General features: G+C 45.2%; 1 protein-coding gene across 1 annotated transcript in view; it reads left to right on the top strand.

The window, feature by feature from the left end:
• Positions 1-8,286: 8,286 nt before the first annotated feature.
• The window catches only part of LOC140720127 (V-type proton ATPase subunit G 2-like), a 14,958-nt gene continuing 5,782 nt past the window's right edge, over positions 8,287-17,462 (top strand). Inside the window, exons 1-2 of the mRNA XM_073035017.1 lie at positions 8,287-8,639; positions 13,287-13,387. Coding sequence (XP_072891118.1) covers positions 8,558-8,639; positions 13,287-13,387 — 183 coding nt within the window. The 5' untranslated portion in view covers positions 8,287-8,557. The remainder of the gene's footprint in view (positions 8,640-13,286; positions 13,388-17,462) is intronic.

The raw sequence follows: 17,462 nt of genomic DNA, 5'->3' as shown, positions 1-17,462 counted from the left end.
TCGGCTTCATGACATTTTACTTCTAAATAATTTGTGCAATGTCATTTTTCAGTGTTCTTGTTTATAGCATCTTGTACAGTTTTTGATATTTGCAAACCACTATCAAGTGTAGTTTATGCAATATTACTGGCTCAGGCCTGGAGATTATCCTCTTTTCAATGTGAATGAGCCTCAAGTATTTCAGAATCACTGCCCACTTAACCCTGGCCTAAACACGGACAAATTTCACTAGCCAATCAACCTACTAAACAGTTCGTCTGTGAGATGTGGGAGGAATCCCCTGCTCACGCTGAGAATTTACAAACCCTCATACAAAGGATGTTGGAATTGAACTCCGAACTCTGACGCCTTAAGCTGTAATTTATTTAAATATTTAAATTTCATGTATTGAAATTGCTGTAAATTACAGTAATTTAATAATATATTAAAATTCTATGTGGCTTGGTGTTTGGGGTTGGATCCCTGCAGTCTGCAAGGAGTTTGTATGTTCTCCCTGTGGCGACAGGGCGCTCTGGTCTCTTCCCACAGTCCAAAGATGTACGGGTCAGGGTCGGTGAGTTGTGGGCATTCTATGTTGGTGCCAGAAGCATAGCAATACTCGCAGGCTGTCCCCAGCACATCCTCGAGCTGTGTTGGTTGTTGATGCAAACGACCCGTTTCGCTGTACGATGTTCACGTGACCAATGAAAATTTTCTTCACCTTCTTGCACGTGTACAAGTTGTTACAATTTCAAGTTGGGAGTCAGCCCCTGCCGACAGCAATTACAGGCTAACTTGCTCGAGCTGCCCAGTGAAATCGACTGCAACTGGCATTGGCCATTGCCGTCTGTTTCAGAGGACAATGACTGGGGTGACCTCTCCAGGGAACAAACCTGGGCAGGAAGTATGGAAATCCGGTGGACAAGATCCCTTCTCGGTCTCACCAGTGTCGTCTAAAGGAAAGTGAAGCAATATGCTGGCACCAGCTTGGCTGCAGGATGTTCAGTGATGTCCAGTCGCCTTAGTGGCTCAACTCCATCTGGGTTTACTCCCATAGCCTTCGTCTCCCCCGAGGCTGCCCTCAAGCCAGTGGGGCTATTTACCCTTAGCTGGGGATCTGGTTCGTGAGCACCAGGGCGTGTCCAACACTGCTGGGCCTGTGCTACGTGTACAGGGGCCAGATCTCCTCCCCGTCCTCTGTAGTTCAGCCTGGGTCCGAAAGGTGTTCAGTCTCCATGTGTCACCAGCGAGAAGGCACGATATGAGGTATGGATGGGCGGGTTCAGCTCACAGCTCTGTGTTGTTTACCTGTCTCTGGGCATAACTGAGGCTGTGGCTCCTGGATCAGGTGCACGGATGACTGGCTTCGTGGCCATGGACTCCCTTTCATGAACTTCAGCTCTGAATGTTAGTTGCTTACTCAGTGATTACACAATTTGGGTTTTTTTTTTAATGCACATTGGGTGTTTGTCATCTTTTTTTAATCGGTTCTATTGGGTTTCTTTGTTTTGTGGCTGCCTGCAGGGAGACAAACCTGAAGGTTGTATAAAGTATACATACATTGACAATAAATGCACTTTGAACTTTGCACATTCATGCCTTTCTAGAAGCCTCTTAAACGCAATTATTGTATCTGTTTTCCCTGCCATCCCTGACCTGTTCAACATGCCTGATTTTATCATTATTAATATTATGATATTTACTGAGGAAAAATTAAAACTTATTCTTGTATCCCGTCCATACAGATCATTTTATTTTGACAGTGCTTTGAGGTAGTACAGGCAAAACAGCAATGCAGAACAAAGTGTCACAGTGAGAGAGAAACTGCAGTACTGCTGGGCAGTAAGGTGCAAGGCCATAATGAGGAGTATTCAAGTTAAGTCACTTCTTACTGTCATTTCAACCATACTGCTGGTACCGTACACAGTAAAATCAAGACAACATTTTTCAGGACCATGGTGCGACATGAACAATACAAAAACTACACTAGATTACAGACCTACCCAGGACTGCATAAAGTACACAGAACATTGCAGGCGTTCCAATAAATAATAAACAAGACAATAGGCACAGCCGACTATTTCGTTGCCACAGATGTGGTCCAATTTAGTGTCCATTGGAGAGCAGAATGGACGGGAGAGCCGGCTGGCTAGGGCTTGCTTTTTTCCTGGCACGGACTCCTGCCCGCTCGCCTCACTTCCCCTTCCTTACACACCGCTTACAACATCCCCAACTCCAGCACCGGCATCAGCCGACTCCGAGGACTGCAGGCCCGATTCCCTCAGCAAGCCGAGGTTGTGCACTCTACCCAGCAGATTTTCATGAAAGTTCGTTTTTGGGTGATCTCTGTATCTGGCGATGGGAGATAGTCGCTCTTTTATCCATTGCCCTAAACCCTAATTGTGCCTTAAAATTAAATTTAAAAACTTGGAGGTCAGGAGTCCATCCAGGGGACCATTTAATATTCTGATATCAGCAGCGCAGAAGCTGTCCTTGAGCCTGGTGGTGCATGTTTTCAGGGTTTTGTATCTTCTGCCCGATAGGAGAGATGTCAAGGCAGCAGGGTCTTTGATTATCTTAGCTGCTTTACAGAGGAAGTCGGCAATGTAAACCAAGTCCACGAGGGAAGCCTGGTTCCTGTGACCTGCTGAGTTGTGCCCGCAGCTCTCCAGGTTCTTCCTGTGATGCGTTGAGCAGCTTTGACTATCTGCTTTAGAGCCTTCCCGTCTGCCGCAGTGCAGGTTCGGTACCAAGCTGCGATGCAGCTCGTCAGGATTCTCTCTGCGTCTTTAGAATGACGTGAGAATGGTTGTGCAAAGTTTGGCTCTCTTCAACGTCCAGAAAGCAGAGGTGTTGGTGACTGTGGAGGATGTGTTCTGGGACCATGAGGACGTGCGCTCCTGGGAGATTGAACCAGCTCGCAGCTTCCACTGCTGTGCCACCGGCATAAAGGAGGAGCGTTGTGAGCTATCCTGAAGTCGATAAACATCTTGTCAACATTCAGGAAGAGGTTATTTGCCTCGAGCTCCTTCATCTCCTTTCTGAACGGCCTCTCATTGTTGATGCCCCTGGTCAATGTTTACGAAAGTCAACAGCTGCAGATGCCAGAAATCTGAGATGAAAACAGGAGCAGCTAACAGGCCTCCAAACTGGCATGTGTAACTCAGTCTCAGTTTCGAAGGCTCAACTATTCACACTCTTAGTATTATTTTTTATTTGCACAATTTGTCTTTTACACATTGGTTGTTGGTCAGAATGCATTGCTCTCCAGTCATTATATATACATAGAGATACAGAGTACTACATATAATACAAGTACAGCATTGTAAATTTTAAATAGTTCCATTCAGGCCTGAAGATTTAATTTCTCACTCTTGTGGGATAACATCTTTCCTGACAAGTGGGGGGGGGAGGGGGTGGGGGTCACTCCACTTGGGAGGGGAGACGTGACTGTGGAACAATCACACATTCAGGAGCCTCCTCTGCGGTGGCTGCAGGTGTTGACTCTGGGACTCCAGGAAGTGATACCGACAGCTCTGCACACCTTCCTTCTGGGCGTGCCGGCATCCCAAACAAGCTGCTCGATCTGCTGGTCAATCCCAGGCCTCCAGACAAACTTCAAGCCAATGCTTTCATTTTGACCACATCTAGCTATCAGCTTGGATGGTACAAAAAAACTCCCAATCCCCATGTGTGGTGAACTAGATATACCTGTCTGACTGCTCCTGTGGCTCCTCCCACAGACCTTGCTGACTGCTCCTGTGGCTCCTCCCACAGACCCCTGTATAAAGGCGACTGAGGTCTGCTGCTCTCCCTCATTTTCCCCAGGATGTAGTGTTGTTCTTCAGTCAATAAAAGCCGATATCTCACTTCCTAAGTCTCAGCGTGAGTTATTGATGGTGCATCACCATGTAAGGCAATTCCTGTCAAGGGCAAGTTCAACACGGTGCTGGTTTAAAAAAAGGGAGGAAGTGCACACTCCAGTCTTTTTGGGTTTTCATGTAGATGTGAGAGTGTGGGGTCTTTTCTGGTTTCTCTTTGGATCATCTCTGCTGTAATAGGGAGAGTTTTGATTTGCATCAGAGAGAATATGTCAAGAGGAGTGTCTTTTGTAAATTGTTCAGGTATTTCCTTTCTCAAGGGTAAACAGAACAAATCACTCGCATTTCCATCATTAGATGTCCTCTTGAGTTTGATCTTGTAATAGTGCCCTCCACGAAACAGCGCCCATCTCTGCATTCGCACTGCTTCTGTTTGTGGAACACCCTTCTCTGGATTGAAAGTGGACACCTGTGGTTGGTGATCAGTAATGAGGGTAAACTCTCTCCCATCGAGTACTGTTTGAAATGTTTTCCATCCCAAACTAGACTCGAGGCCTCTCTGTCAATCTCTGCGTAAAGTTTCTCTGCAGCGGCTGGGGAATGTGACGCAAATGCTTTGGAACGTTCACTTTCATCTCTCGTAACGTGACGGGACTGCACCTATACCATAAGGTGAAGTGTCACGGGCAAGCTTCACTATACAACGTGGATCATAACGTGATTACAGTGTCTGATGTCGCCATTCCCTTTGTCTTTTGGAAAGCTACCTTACACTGCTTTCACCATTGGCATTTCTTCCCTGTCTGTGGTAATGAGTCCAAAAGATGGGGTACAGAAGCCAGGTTGTGCAGGAACCCATTACAGTAATTGACAAATTCTAAAAAGGACCACCACTGTGACATGTTTGATGGCCTTGGGGCCACCATTGCTTGAGTTTTCTCAGCACACTAGTGTAAATCTTGTGTGTCAATGGTGGGTTAAAGAATTCACGCTTGTTACATTGTGCTCTGAGCCCATAACCTTCTCATGCTTTTACCACTTTCTTGAGATTTCGGAGCTGTTCCTTGTCATCCTCACCAGTAACAATGATGTCATCCAGGTAACACTGACAGCTTGGGCAGCCTTGCAGCTCCTGTTCACAGCTTTCTGCCAGAGAGCAGGTGCAGATGCTACTCCAAAAATAAGCCTATCACAGTGATAAAGTGCCTTGTGAGGGTTTGTGGTGAGAAAGACTTTAGACTCCTCCATCTCCTCAGCTAAGTCCACTTCGCTGAACCGTTTTCCTCCAGAAAGATTTGCAAGGGTATGGTCTACTTTCAGTGCTGGGTTGATGGTGATCACCACAGGTCCTGACAGACCCATTCTTCTTGACTGCTGGGGTATTAGTGGGCTCCACTCGACCTCGGTAACAATTCCTGCAGCCTCCACGTGATCTAGCCCACCTGCTGCTTTATGGGTGCTATAAGGAACTGGATGGGCTTTGGAAAACCTGTGTATGGCATTTTCTTTTAACACAACTTTACCCTGGATATGTTTTGAGTTTTCCAATTACATCCTTGAACACTGCTGTGGCATCTTAATTCACTTTCAGATAATGACTCTGTTGCATGCAACTATGAATGGATCTCCAATCAAGTTGCAGTTGTAACTGTATGCTTTTCCGCCTATTGCAATAGTAAAACTGGCATTCATTTCTCTTCGGCTGTGCCACTTGCTTTAACGTACTGCTCTATTTACTCAGTATACATGACTGTTGGGCAATCGAACGCATCTATTTTTCAGATGTAGCCAGCTATTTCTGCTTTTCATTTATTTATTATTAGCATTACCTACTGCTGATTGTATTATGAACCCATGAACTTCATCTGTTTCCTGCCTTTTCTAAAAACTCAAACAACTTTCTCTCCCCTTTCTGAAGAAAAAACATGCTGTGCTTTTTTAAACTCGAAAGTCTAGCTGCACTTCAACAGGTAGGTAGTTTTCTCGGTTTTGTTTTAAAACTTCCTTGTCATTACACTTATGTTTCATAACTTCAAAACATAAAACTAATTGAAAGAAAATTACTGGCGCCCTAGAGATGCTCAGTGAATTACACACTTATGACATAGTGGCATATGGACACAAGTATAACCAGTAATGAATTTTGTAAACAACAAAGAATACTTACTCAAATATTGCTGAAATATTAAATACACAACAGATAAGTAATAGTCAATAAGAGCCTGTTTCCATGCGGTACGTCCCTGTGACTTTGAAAAATAAGCCATTCAGATTCATTTACTTATCACCTGTACATTGAAACATACATGGAAATGTGTTAACAACCAGAACAATGATGTGCTGGGGGCAGCTGGCAAATGTCATCACATGTTCTGGTGCCAACCAAGAATGTCCACAATGTTCAGCAGAACAATGTAGAACACAAGAAGCAACAAAATGACAACAGCAAATCAAGCCTCTTTCCTCCCTGCCACCCATGCACGTACATAGTCCTCTAACCCCAGGACAGACCGACTTTAGTCTCTAGCAGACTTGTGGATCTGCAGACATTGGGTTTTGTCCTCACCAAAACAGACCTCCAGCTTGTTCTACCACTCATCTCGATCACAAGTGATTTGTAGTGTGGCTCGTCCACTGACTCTACTATGAAACTTTGATTTATGTTAGTGACATCAGTGTTACTTCTCTCAATGTGTGGTGGACAGTATATTGACTGGTATGGAAACATCAATGCCCTTGGGTGGAAAAGCCTACAAAATAGTGGATACATCACAGGTAAAGCCTGAGAATATCTACACGGAGCACTGTTGCAGGAAAGCCCACCATCCAGGCTGTGCTCTCTTCTCACTGCTGCCATCAGGAAAGTGGTACAGGAGCATCAGGACGCACACCACCAGGTTCAGGAACAGTTATTACCCCCTCAGCCATCAGGAAGGAGGTACAGGAGCCTCAGGACCCACAGAACCCACACCACCAGGTTCAGGAACAGTTATTACCCCTCAGCCATCAGGAAGGAGGTACAGGAGCCTCAGGACCCACAGAACCCACACCACCAGGTTCAGGAACAGTTATTACCCCCTCAGCCATCAGGAAGGAGGTACAGGACCCACAGGACCCACAGAACCCACACCACCAGGTTCAGGAACAGTTATTACCCTTCAGCCATCAGGCTCTTGAACCAGAGGATACAGCTTCACACAACTTCACTTACTCCCATCACTGAATCGTTTCCACAACCTATGGATTCACTATCAAGGAGTCTTCATCATATGTTCTTGATCTTAATTGCTTATTATTAATTATTATTATTATTTTGTCTGCTTTTATTTTCTTCAGAATCAGAATCAGGTTTATTATCACCGGCATGTGACGTGAGATTTGTTAACTTAGCAGCAGCAGTTCAATGCAAAACATTATCTAGCAGAGAGAGAAAAAACAATAATAAATAAAATAAAACATAATAATAAATAAACAAGTAAATCAATTACGTATATTGAATAGATTTTTAAAAAATGTGCAAAAACAGAAATACTGTATATTAAAAAAAGTGAGGTAGCGTCCAAAGCTTCAATGTCCATTTAGGAATCGGATGGCAGAGGGGAAGAAGCTGTTCCTGAATCACTGGATGTGTGCCTTCAGGCTTCTGTATTTCCTGCCTGATGGTAACAGTGAGAAAAGGGCATGCCCTGGGTGCTGGAGGTCCTTAATAATATGCGCTTCCTTTCTGAGACACTGCTCACTAAAGATGTCCTGAGTACTTTGTAGGCTAGTGCCCAAGATGGAGCTGACTAGATTTACAGCCTTCTGCAGCTTCTTTCGGTCCTGTGCAGTATCCCCTCCATACCAGACAGTGATGCAGCCTGTCAGAATACTCTCCACGGTACAACTATAGAAGTTTTTGAGTGCATTTGTTGATGTGCCAAATCTCTTCAAGCCCCTAATAAAGTATAGTCACTGCCTTGCCTTCTTTATGACTACATCAATATGTTGGGACCAGGTTAGATCCTCAGAGATCTTGACACCCAGGAACCTGAAGTTGCTCACTCTCTCCACTTCTGATCCCTCTGTGAGGATTGGTATGTGTTCCTTTATCTTACCCTTCCTGGTCCACAATCAGCTCTTTCGTCTTACTGACGTTGTCTTTTCTGTATTTGCAGTTGTTGTCTTTTGCACATTGGTTATTTGTCTATCTTATTGTGGGTAGTCTTTTCATTAATTCTATAGTGTTTCTTTGTATTTGCCCACAAGAAAATTAATCTCAGGGTTGATGATGATGATGTTGATAGTTGATGATGTATACATCAACTTTGAACTTTGAAACCTTATCGTGGAGTCTTACTGTTGACATTTTATTTGGACTCTTAGCCTGATAAAATTTTGTGGCTCCTAACACAAACTGTATTAATATTCATTTCCTGACATCACTCCTGAACACCCTGCTCTCGCTTTTGCCTTGGTCTTCCCCAGTTTGTCCCCATCTACCACCAGATCCTATTGCCCTGCAAACCCGACCTTTACTGTCGAAGGAATACAAATTATTATTGGCACATCCATTATATCTGTGACGTAAGTGCTATTAGTAATTTGCGAAATCAGCCGAGCACTAAAACAGTGAATTTCACTGCCTGACTGTAATGGGGAACAGCAGGTCGCCGAAACAATCCGATGCGCGCTAGGACCAGGAGGAATCCTGGTCTTTCTGCACCATCTGGTACCTGATCCGGAGGAGGAGAAGGGATTCGGAGAGAAAAAATAAAATGGCCAGTCAGTCGCAAGGAATACAACAACTCCTTCATGCCGAGAAACGAGCCGCGGAGAAAGTTGCCGAGGCTAGGAAACGTAAGCTTTTTGTAATTACTTTGTGAAATAGACGGTCACTATGAAAAATGGCACCTCTGCCTTTTTGCTTTAGTTGATATTCTTCAACCGTACATTATTTAACCAGACAGCAAAAGCCTCGTTTCGTGCCCGTGCAGATGAATTAACAAAATAATTAATCAGAAGTAAACCTGAATTTTCCTCACGGAATAATCAGGGCGAATGGAGGTTTGCGCACCTAATGCAAGGACGTGATGCGGAGGGTTTATGAGTCATTGGTTAGGCCGCATTTGGAGGGCTGTGAGCAGAAAAGATGTGCTGACATTGGAGACGGTTCACGAGAATGATTCCTGGGAATGAAAGGATTCACGTATGTGGAGCGTTTCAGGGTCCCGAGCTTAGAAGGATGAGTGGGGGCGGGGGGGGAGAGAATCTCATGGAAACCTATAGATAAAGTGGTTGTGGAGAGGATGTTCCCTATGTTGGGGGAGGTATAAGACCAGAGGGCACAGCCTCAGAACAGAAGGAATTCCCTTTTGAACTGAGGTGAAGAGAAATTTCGTTCGCCAGAGAGTGATGAATCTGTGGAATTCATTACCACAAACGGTTGTGTAACATTTGGGTCTATTTAAAGTGGGGATTAATAGGTTGCCGATTCAAAGGTTATGGGGAGAAGGCAGGAGAATGGGGTTGAGAGGGATAATACATCAGCCATGATGGAATGACAGAGCAGACTCGATGGGCCAAATGGCCTAACTCAGCTCCTCTGTCTTATGGAATAAAACCTAATATGATTCATTCATCAGGATACAAACCAGTCTACATTAGCTATCAGGTGTGCAAACCAGCCTGCATTAACTGTCAGTGTGCAAACCAGCCTGTATTAACTATCAATGTGCAAACCAGTGTATATTAACTATCAGTGTGCAAACCAGTCTACATTAACTGTTGGTATCAAACCAGTCTGTATTAACTATCAAGTGTGAAAACCAGTCTGTATTATCTATCAGGTGTGCAAACCAGTCTGTATTAACTATCAGGTGTGCAAACCAGTCTGTATTAACTATCAGGTGTGCAAACCAGTCTGTATTATCTATCAGGTGTGAAAACCAGCCTGTATTAACTATCAGGTGTGAAAACCAGTCTGTATTAACTATCAGGTGTGAAAACCAGTCTGTATTATCTATCAGGTATGCAAACCAGTCTGTATTATCTATCAGGATGCAGGGCACGTGGCTGGCTTTCTCCTCTGGCAGAAGGTTTCCTGTGTGAGTCTCAGTGTGGCTTCTGTTCAGCCGCAGGAACATCTGACATGATTTTTACAGCATGTTAATTGCAGGAGAAAGCCTGGGAATAAAATCTCCCACTTTAAATGACCTTACAAAAGCATTTGACTCTGTAAATCGTCCTGCCCTTTGGCAGGTACTGTCCAAAATCGGATGCCTGGAGAAATACCTCAAGATCCTGCAGCTCTTACACAATGATATGAGTGCAATGGTCATCAGCACCAGCGGCTCCGAAACAGCGAATTTTAAGGTTGAGACCGGGGTCAAACAGGGTGCATCAGTGCCCCGACTCTGTATGCCATTCTCATCGCAACCATTTTTCATCTGACAGGCCAGGACCTCCCACAAGGAGTCCAGGTTCTCTAAGTACAGGTTCAAGACAAAGAGCAAGGTGTCAATTACTTCCATCACGGAGCGCCAATACTCGGACGACAACACCATCGTAGCTCACTGTGAGGAGGATCTGCAGTGCATAATGGATGCTACTGCCAGAGCATACAAGCTCCTGGGACTTGAGCTAAGCATCCAGAAAACCCAAGTCCTGCACCAAGCTCTCAGATCTCCAGCCATCCAAGCTGACAAAATCCCTCTGGTGAACGCTGATCATTCCCCATAGGAGATGACTTGATAGAGGCGTACAGGTTTATAAGAGATGTAGGTAGAGTGGTCAGCAGCGCTTTTTCCTGTGACAGCAATGACTAGAACGAGAGGACATAATTTTATTGGGGATGTTTGAGGTAGGTTTTTGTATGCAAAGAGTGGAGAGTGTGTGGAACATCCAGCCAGATACATTAAGAACATGTAAGAGAACATGGATGAAAGAAAAATGCAGGGCTATGTGGAAGGGGAGGGTGAGGCTCAGAATAGGTTAAAAGTTTGTGACAACATTGTGGACCAAAGGGTCCGTGCTGTGCTGTTTAATGTTCTGTATTCTAAATGTTCAAAACTTCAAAGTAAGTTATTATGAAGTACATATAGGACTCTGAGGCCCATATTCTTGTCAGCATACTCAATAAATCTGTAAAAAAAATAACTAACAGAATCAGTGAAAGATGGTTCCAACTCGGGCATTCAACCAGAAAACAACAAACTGTGCAAATACAAATGAAGAAATGATAATTAATTTTTATATATATATATATATAAATATAAAGAACATGAGATGAAGAGTCCTTGAAAACGAGTCCATTGGTTGTGGACAGTTCAATGATGGGGCAAGTGAAGTTGAGTGAAGTTACCCCCTTTTGATCACCACAGGTCTTTAGTACTTGGCCAGGTACCCCATCAGGGCAGGATGCTTTTCGTGGGTTCACCCTCCTGAAGACTCGTGGGTTCGCACGTTGTCTTCAGAGACTGAAATCATAGGATCATCAGGTGATGTGAGGTGGATGTGCGGAGCAAGAACGCCAATGTAGCAATAGGATTAAACATCCTGAACCTGGTGTTGTGGGTCCTGAGGCACCTGTACCTCCTTCCTGATGGTCCAGGGTAATAACTGTTCCTGAACCTGGTGGTGTGGGTCCTGAGGCACCTGTACCTCCTTCCTGATTGTCGAGGGTAATAACTGTTCCTGAACCTGGTGGTGTGAGTCCTGAGGCTCCTGTACCTCCTTCCTGATGGTCGAGGGTAATAACTGTCCCTGAACCTGGTGGTGTGGGTCCTGAGGCACCTGTACCTCCTTCCTGATGGTCGAGGGTAATAACTGTTCCTGAACCTGGTGGTGTGGGTCCTGAGGCTCCTGTACCTCCTTCCTGATGGTCGAGGGGTGATAACTGTCCCTGAATCTGGTGGTGTGGGTCCTGAGGCTCCTGTACCTCCTTCCTTTTTTTTTTTTTCTTCTAAATTTTATTTAATTAAATTTTTAAATGATTACAAGTGAAGAAAAAAGGATATGTGACCCTTCCCCCCTCCCCTTAATCCCTCCCCCCTAACTTCCCTATATAAAAAAAATTAAGAAAGAAAGAAAAGAAAGAAAGAAAGAGTGCCTGGTTGTTGGAAGGTCTCCACATGCTCCATGGAGTTCTTAATAACTTTAGTATATGTATTTATTTCTTTCCCCAAGTAGCCATTAATTTTCTCTTCAGAGCACCTATATATTTAATCCTGTCTTTTGTAAATAAGGGCCCCAGATTTTCAAAAATGTTTCATATTTATCTCTTAAGTTATAAGTAATTTTTTCTAATGGAATACTGCCATAGATTTCTTTTTTCCAACAATCTATACTTAAATATGTATCTGATTTCCAAGTAATTGCAATAGCCTTTTTGGCTACAGCCAGCGCAATTTTTATAAATTCTTTCTGATATTTATTAAGTTTGAGTTTTGGTTTTGTCCCTTCAATATCACCTAGTAAAAGTAATATTGGATTAATGTTCGGTTAAGATTAGTGCAATATAATTTTTTACATTAATTATATATTACACCACAAAAAATAAATAAATTAAATCCAAGTTTATCTGATCAGTGTTTCCGATGTAACCAAGAAACTGGTACATTTTTACATTCTACATGGTCTTGCTCTAAAATTCAACCTTTTTGGACAAATTTAAGACTTTTATTGGAACAAATTACGGGAATAAAACTTCCTCATAATCCAATATTACTTTTACTAGGTGTACCTCCTTCCTGATGGTCAAGGGTAATAACTGCCCCTGAACCTGGTGGTGTGGGTCCTGAGGCACCTGTACCTCCTTCCTGATGGTCGAGGGTAATAACTGTTCCTGAACCTGGTGGTGTGGGTCCTGTGGGTCCTGAGGCTCCTGTATCTCCTTCCTGATGGTCCAGGGTAATAACTGTTCCTGAACCTGGTGGTGTGGGTCCTGTGGGTCCTGTACCTCCTTCCTGATGGTCGAGGGTAATAACTGTTCCTGAACCTGGTGGTGTGGGCCCTGAGACTCCTGTACCTCTTTCCTGATGGTCGAGGGTAATAACTGTTCCTGAACCTGGTGGTGTGGGCCCTGAGACTCCTGTACCTCCTTCCTGATGGTCGAGGGTAATAACTGTTCCTGAACCTGGTGGTGTGGGCCCTGAGGCTCCTGTACCTCCTTCCTGATGGTCGAGGGTAATAACTGTTCCTGAAGCTGGTGGTGTGGGTCCTGAGGCTCCTGTACCTCTTTCCTGTTGAGTCATGTTAGACACTGTATACGCTGGGCAACTTACAATGTAGGAGTAATGAGTGGGCCTGGCAAGATGAAAGTTGTATACACTGAAAAACCCGCCCAGAACAAGAATGCCTCTCCCACACAGGAGGCCCAGTCAATTCACCGTGTGATCATCCGGCCACATCCTTCCAATCCATTCGATAGGGTTCACTTACTTCCTATTGAAGGCAGTGGGAGGGCTCTGAGCTCAAGCAAATGATCAGCCTTGATTCTAATTTCAGGGAAGGCCCGGAGGCTGAGGCAGGCGAAAGAAGAGGCACAGGGTGAGATCGAGCAGTACCGTTTGGAGAGGGAGAAGGACTTTCGGCATAAGCAGGAAGCGGTAAGAAGCCGTTGGCAAAGCCTCCCATGGAGATGTGCAAGCTGACGTGGCTTCATCTGTGTGCCTTGTAATTGTTGGGTTTTTTAAAAAAAATTCAAGATAAAGTTTTCCAAAGTGTGTTGTCATTTGCAGAAGAACATGTATACGAAAGAACGCTAGAAAACATACACCAGTATCACAGTCATGTCGGATGACAGACACAATATTCACAAGAAAAAAAATACATTCAGCACAAACTTACTGTTTCTACTTACCCCATTCCAGCTCCTTGCTTCATCCCCTCTCTGCCACCCACCACCTTCCTGGTCTCACCTGTCACCTGCAGCTTGTACACCTACCCCTCCGCACATTTCTTATTCTGGCTTCATCCCCCCTCCTTTCCAGTCCTGATGAAGCATCTCAATGGTCTATTCCCCTTCATAGATTCTGCCTGACCTACTGATTTCAAGGGTTTCAAGGTACAATTTAATGTCAGAGAAATGTATACAATATACATCCTGAAATGCTTTTTATTTGCAAACATCCACGAAAACAGAGGAGTGCCCCAAAGAATGAACAACAGTTAAACGTTAGAACCCCAAAGTCCCCCCTCAGCTTCCCCCTCCTGCGTATAAGCGGCAGTGAGCAACGATCCCCCTCCCCCCACCAGCACCCCCACCGAGCACTCAAGCGTGAACAAAGCAACAGCAAAGACACAGATTTGCAGTTACCCCAAACACCTCGTGTTTCACCCGGTATTCGACATACCGCAGGTTCTCTCTCTCTCTAATAAGGGAGAAAGAGGTGTCTCCATTTTCCCAGCGAGCGGGGAGACATAACAAACAACTCGCTGGTTTACGATGTTAAAAGTCCGTTACGTCACTTTTTTTGAGCTCTGTGCCTGAAGATCACAAAAATCCCAGGTCTCCAGGCGCACAGCAGACACCCCGACGACACACGGGTCTCCTGGTGTGACACCACCCTCGATCTGTCCAGCTCCAGAGCCCCGAGATCCTAGGCTTCCGAATTCGAGCCAGACTCTTAGGCCGAGCCCTTGGCGTGCCAAACAACGGTCAGTTATTGAACCCGTGCGGGTCCCATTCCAGCAAAGAACCATAGTCAGCGTGTAACTCCAGGTCAGGGTCTTCATAAGAACCCTGAAAGGGAAAAATGGAGATATTAAAGATGGAAATAGAGCACGCAAAGGAGTTGCCATTAGGCGGCGTTAACCCTCCTAAGTTCTGCCTGCTTTTGATTTCCTCCAGTACTTTGTGTGTGTCATCTGTGGAAAGAGATCTGTGGTTAAAAACTGGCCTGGTCATTGTGGTTGCATGAAGGTCAATTCCAGAAACTTCTCAGGTTGAACCATAGAGATGTGCAGTACAGAAACAGGCCCCTCGGCCCATCTAGTCCAGGCCAAGTCCATTGGAGTGCTGGTTTGATTGAAACCTGATGGAAAATGTGTTGATATTTTCTTATATTTCAAAACAAACTTTAATTTGTAATAAAAATATATAGATACAAAAGAAAAAACAGTTCAAAACTTTTCCATCCATGGTCATTGTTGTAGTGTTATCTTCATTTTGAAACCATTTCATTTGAAACTTCATTACCACTCGTGTGGCCCTCCCGGGGTAATACACTCTTTTAGAGTGGCCCTCCCGGGGTAATACACTCTTTTAGAGTGGCCCTCCCGGGGTAATACACTCTTAGAGTGGCCCTCCCGGGGTAATACACTCTTTCAGGGTGGCCCTCCTGGGGTAATACACTCTGTCAGAGTGGCCCTCCCGGGGTAATACACTCTTTCAGGGTGGCCCTCCCGGGGTAATACACTCTTTCAGGGTGGCCCTCCTGGGGTAATACACTCTGTCAGAGTGGCCCTCCTGGGGTAATACACTCTTTAAGGGCAGCACAGCAGTGTAGTGGGTAGTACATTCCTTTACTGTTGAGGTTCGACTCCCACCTCTGAGTGAAAGGAGTCTGTACATTCTCTTTGTTCTGCTTGGGTCTCCAGTTCCTACCCACACTCCGAAGATGTACAGGTTAGGGCTTGTGGGTGTGCTATGCAGGCACCAGATGTGTGGCACCACTTGCCCCGCACAATCTTCTCTGAGTTGATTTGATACAAACGGTGCATTTCACTGTATGTTTTGTTGTAGGGTGGGAAATAAAGCTAATAATTACATAAGCAAACACGAGGAAATCTGCAGATGCTGGAAATTCAAGCAACACACAAAATGCTGGTGGAACGCAGCAGGCCAGGCAGCATCTATAGGGAGAAGCGCTGTCGATGTTTCGGGCAGAGACCGTTCGTCAGGACAAGGGTCTCCCTGGCCTGCTGCGTTCCACCAGCATTTTGTGGGTGTTGCTAATAGTTATATCTTTAATCTCCAGAGGGTGAGAAGCCCCTCCACATGTAGTGGCAGAAGGAGCCTTGACCGTGATCCTTCCCTCCTGAGTCTGTATCGAGATTGAGTCTGACCTTCAGCACGCCCTCCTGTGGACATCTTCCAGTGCTGGCAGACCAGCAAGTTTCGGGCAGGCCAACGGTGTCTGTCACTGAGTCGATGATCTGCCGGCAGCACTTGATGTCCGTCTCTGTGTGTCGGTAGATCAGAGAGTCCTCTGTGGGGCAGCTGCCGGGGATGGACTGTGACACAGGTATCCATTTCCAGATCCCCTTCCCAAATGCACGAAGAGGTGGGTGACCATCTCGTCCTAAGGGCAGTGTACATGGGAGATGACATGTTAAAACACGCCACAGAACAGCACAGGAACAGGCCATTCAGCCCACGACGTATCGAACCAAATAAATCAGTTATCAAATGGCCAACTAAACTAATCCCTTCTGCCTACACAAGGTCAATGTCAATATTTTCCTGACATTCCTGTGCCGACCTAACTATCTCTTAAAAGTTCCCGGTGTACCTGCCTCCACCCCATCCCGGGCAGCGCATTCCAGCTATCCACCGCGCTCTGTGTGAAACAAATGCCCCTCACGTGGCTTTTGAACTTAACTCCTCTCACCTTCAATGTCCTTACAAGAAGGAGTTGACGGTAAGGAGCGGTCGGAAGTTATCCAACAAGGTAACAGACCTTTCAGGAATAAAGTCAGGAAACACTCAGTACACAAAAGGTGGCAGAAATTTGGAACTATGTGGCCGGATGAAGGACAGGATATAAAAGCGGGGATGTGATGTTGATGCTTCATTAGGCACTTGGAGTATCGTGAATGGTTTTGGCCATCTATCACAGGAAAGATGAGCAGACCTGGGGTGGGCGGGATCCGGAGGAGGATGATCAGTATCAGTATCAGGGTCCGGAGGAGGATGATCAGTATCAGTATCAGGATCCGGAGGAGGATGATCAGTATCAGTATCAGGGTCCGGAGGAGGATGATCAGTATCAGTATCAGTATCAGGATCCGGAGGAGGATGATCAGTATCAGGGTCCGGAGGAGGATGATCAGTATCAGTATCAGGGTCCGGAGGAGGATGATCAGTATCAGTATCAGGATCCAGAGGAGGATGATCAGTATCAGTATCAGGGTCCGGAGGAGGATGATCAGTATCAGTATCAGGATCCGGAGGAGGATGATCAGTATCAGTATCAGGGTCCGGAGGATGATCAGTATCAGTATCAGTATCAGGGTCCGGAGGATGATCAGTATCAGTATCAGTATCAGGGTCCGGAGGAGGATGATCAGTATCAGTGTCAGTATCAGGGTCCGGAGGAGGATGATCAGTATCAGGGTCCGGAGGAGGATGATCAGTATCAGTATCAGGGTCTGGAGGATGATCACTATCAGTATCAGGGTCCGGAGGAGGATGATCAGTATCAGTATCAGGATCTGGAGGAGGATGATCAGTATCAGTATCAGGATCTGGAGGAGGATGATCAGTATCAGTATCAGGATCTGGAGGAGGATGATCACTATCAGTATCAGTATCAGGATCCGGAGGAGGATGATCAGTATCAGGTTTAATATCACTGGCGTGAGTTGTGAAACTTGTTGCTCAGCGGTAGCCGTACACAGCAATACGCAACACCAAAAGCTATAAATAACAAAAAGAAATGTTATACAAGTTAAAATACA

The sequence above is a fragment of the Hemitrygon akajei genome, chromosome 2 (assembly GCF_048418815.1).
Source record: "Hemitrygon akajei chromosome 2, sHemAka1.3, whole genome shotgun sequence".
Classification (NCBI taxonomy): domain Eukaryota; kingdom Metazoa; phylum Chordata; class Chondrichthyes; order Myliobatiformes; family Dasyatidae; genus Hemitrygon; species Hemitrygon akajei.
This window is presented reverse-complemented; position numbering and strand designations above follow the sequence as displayed.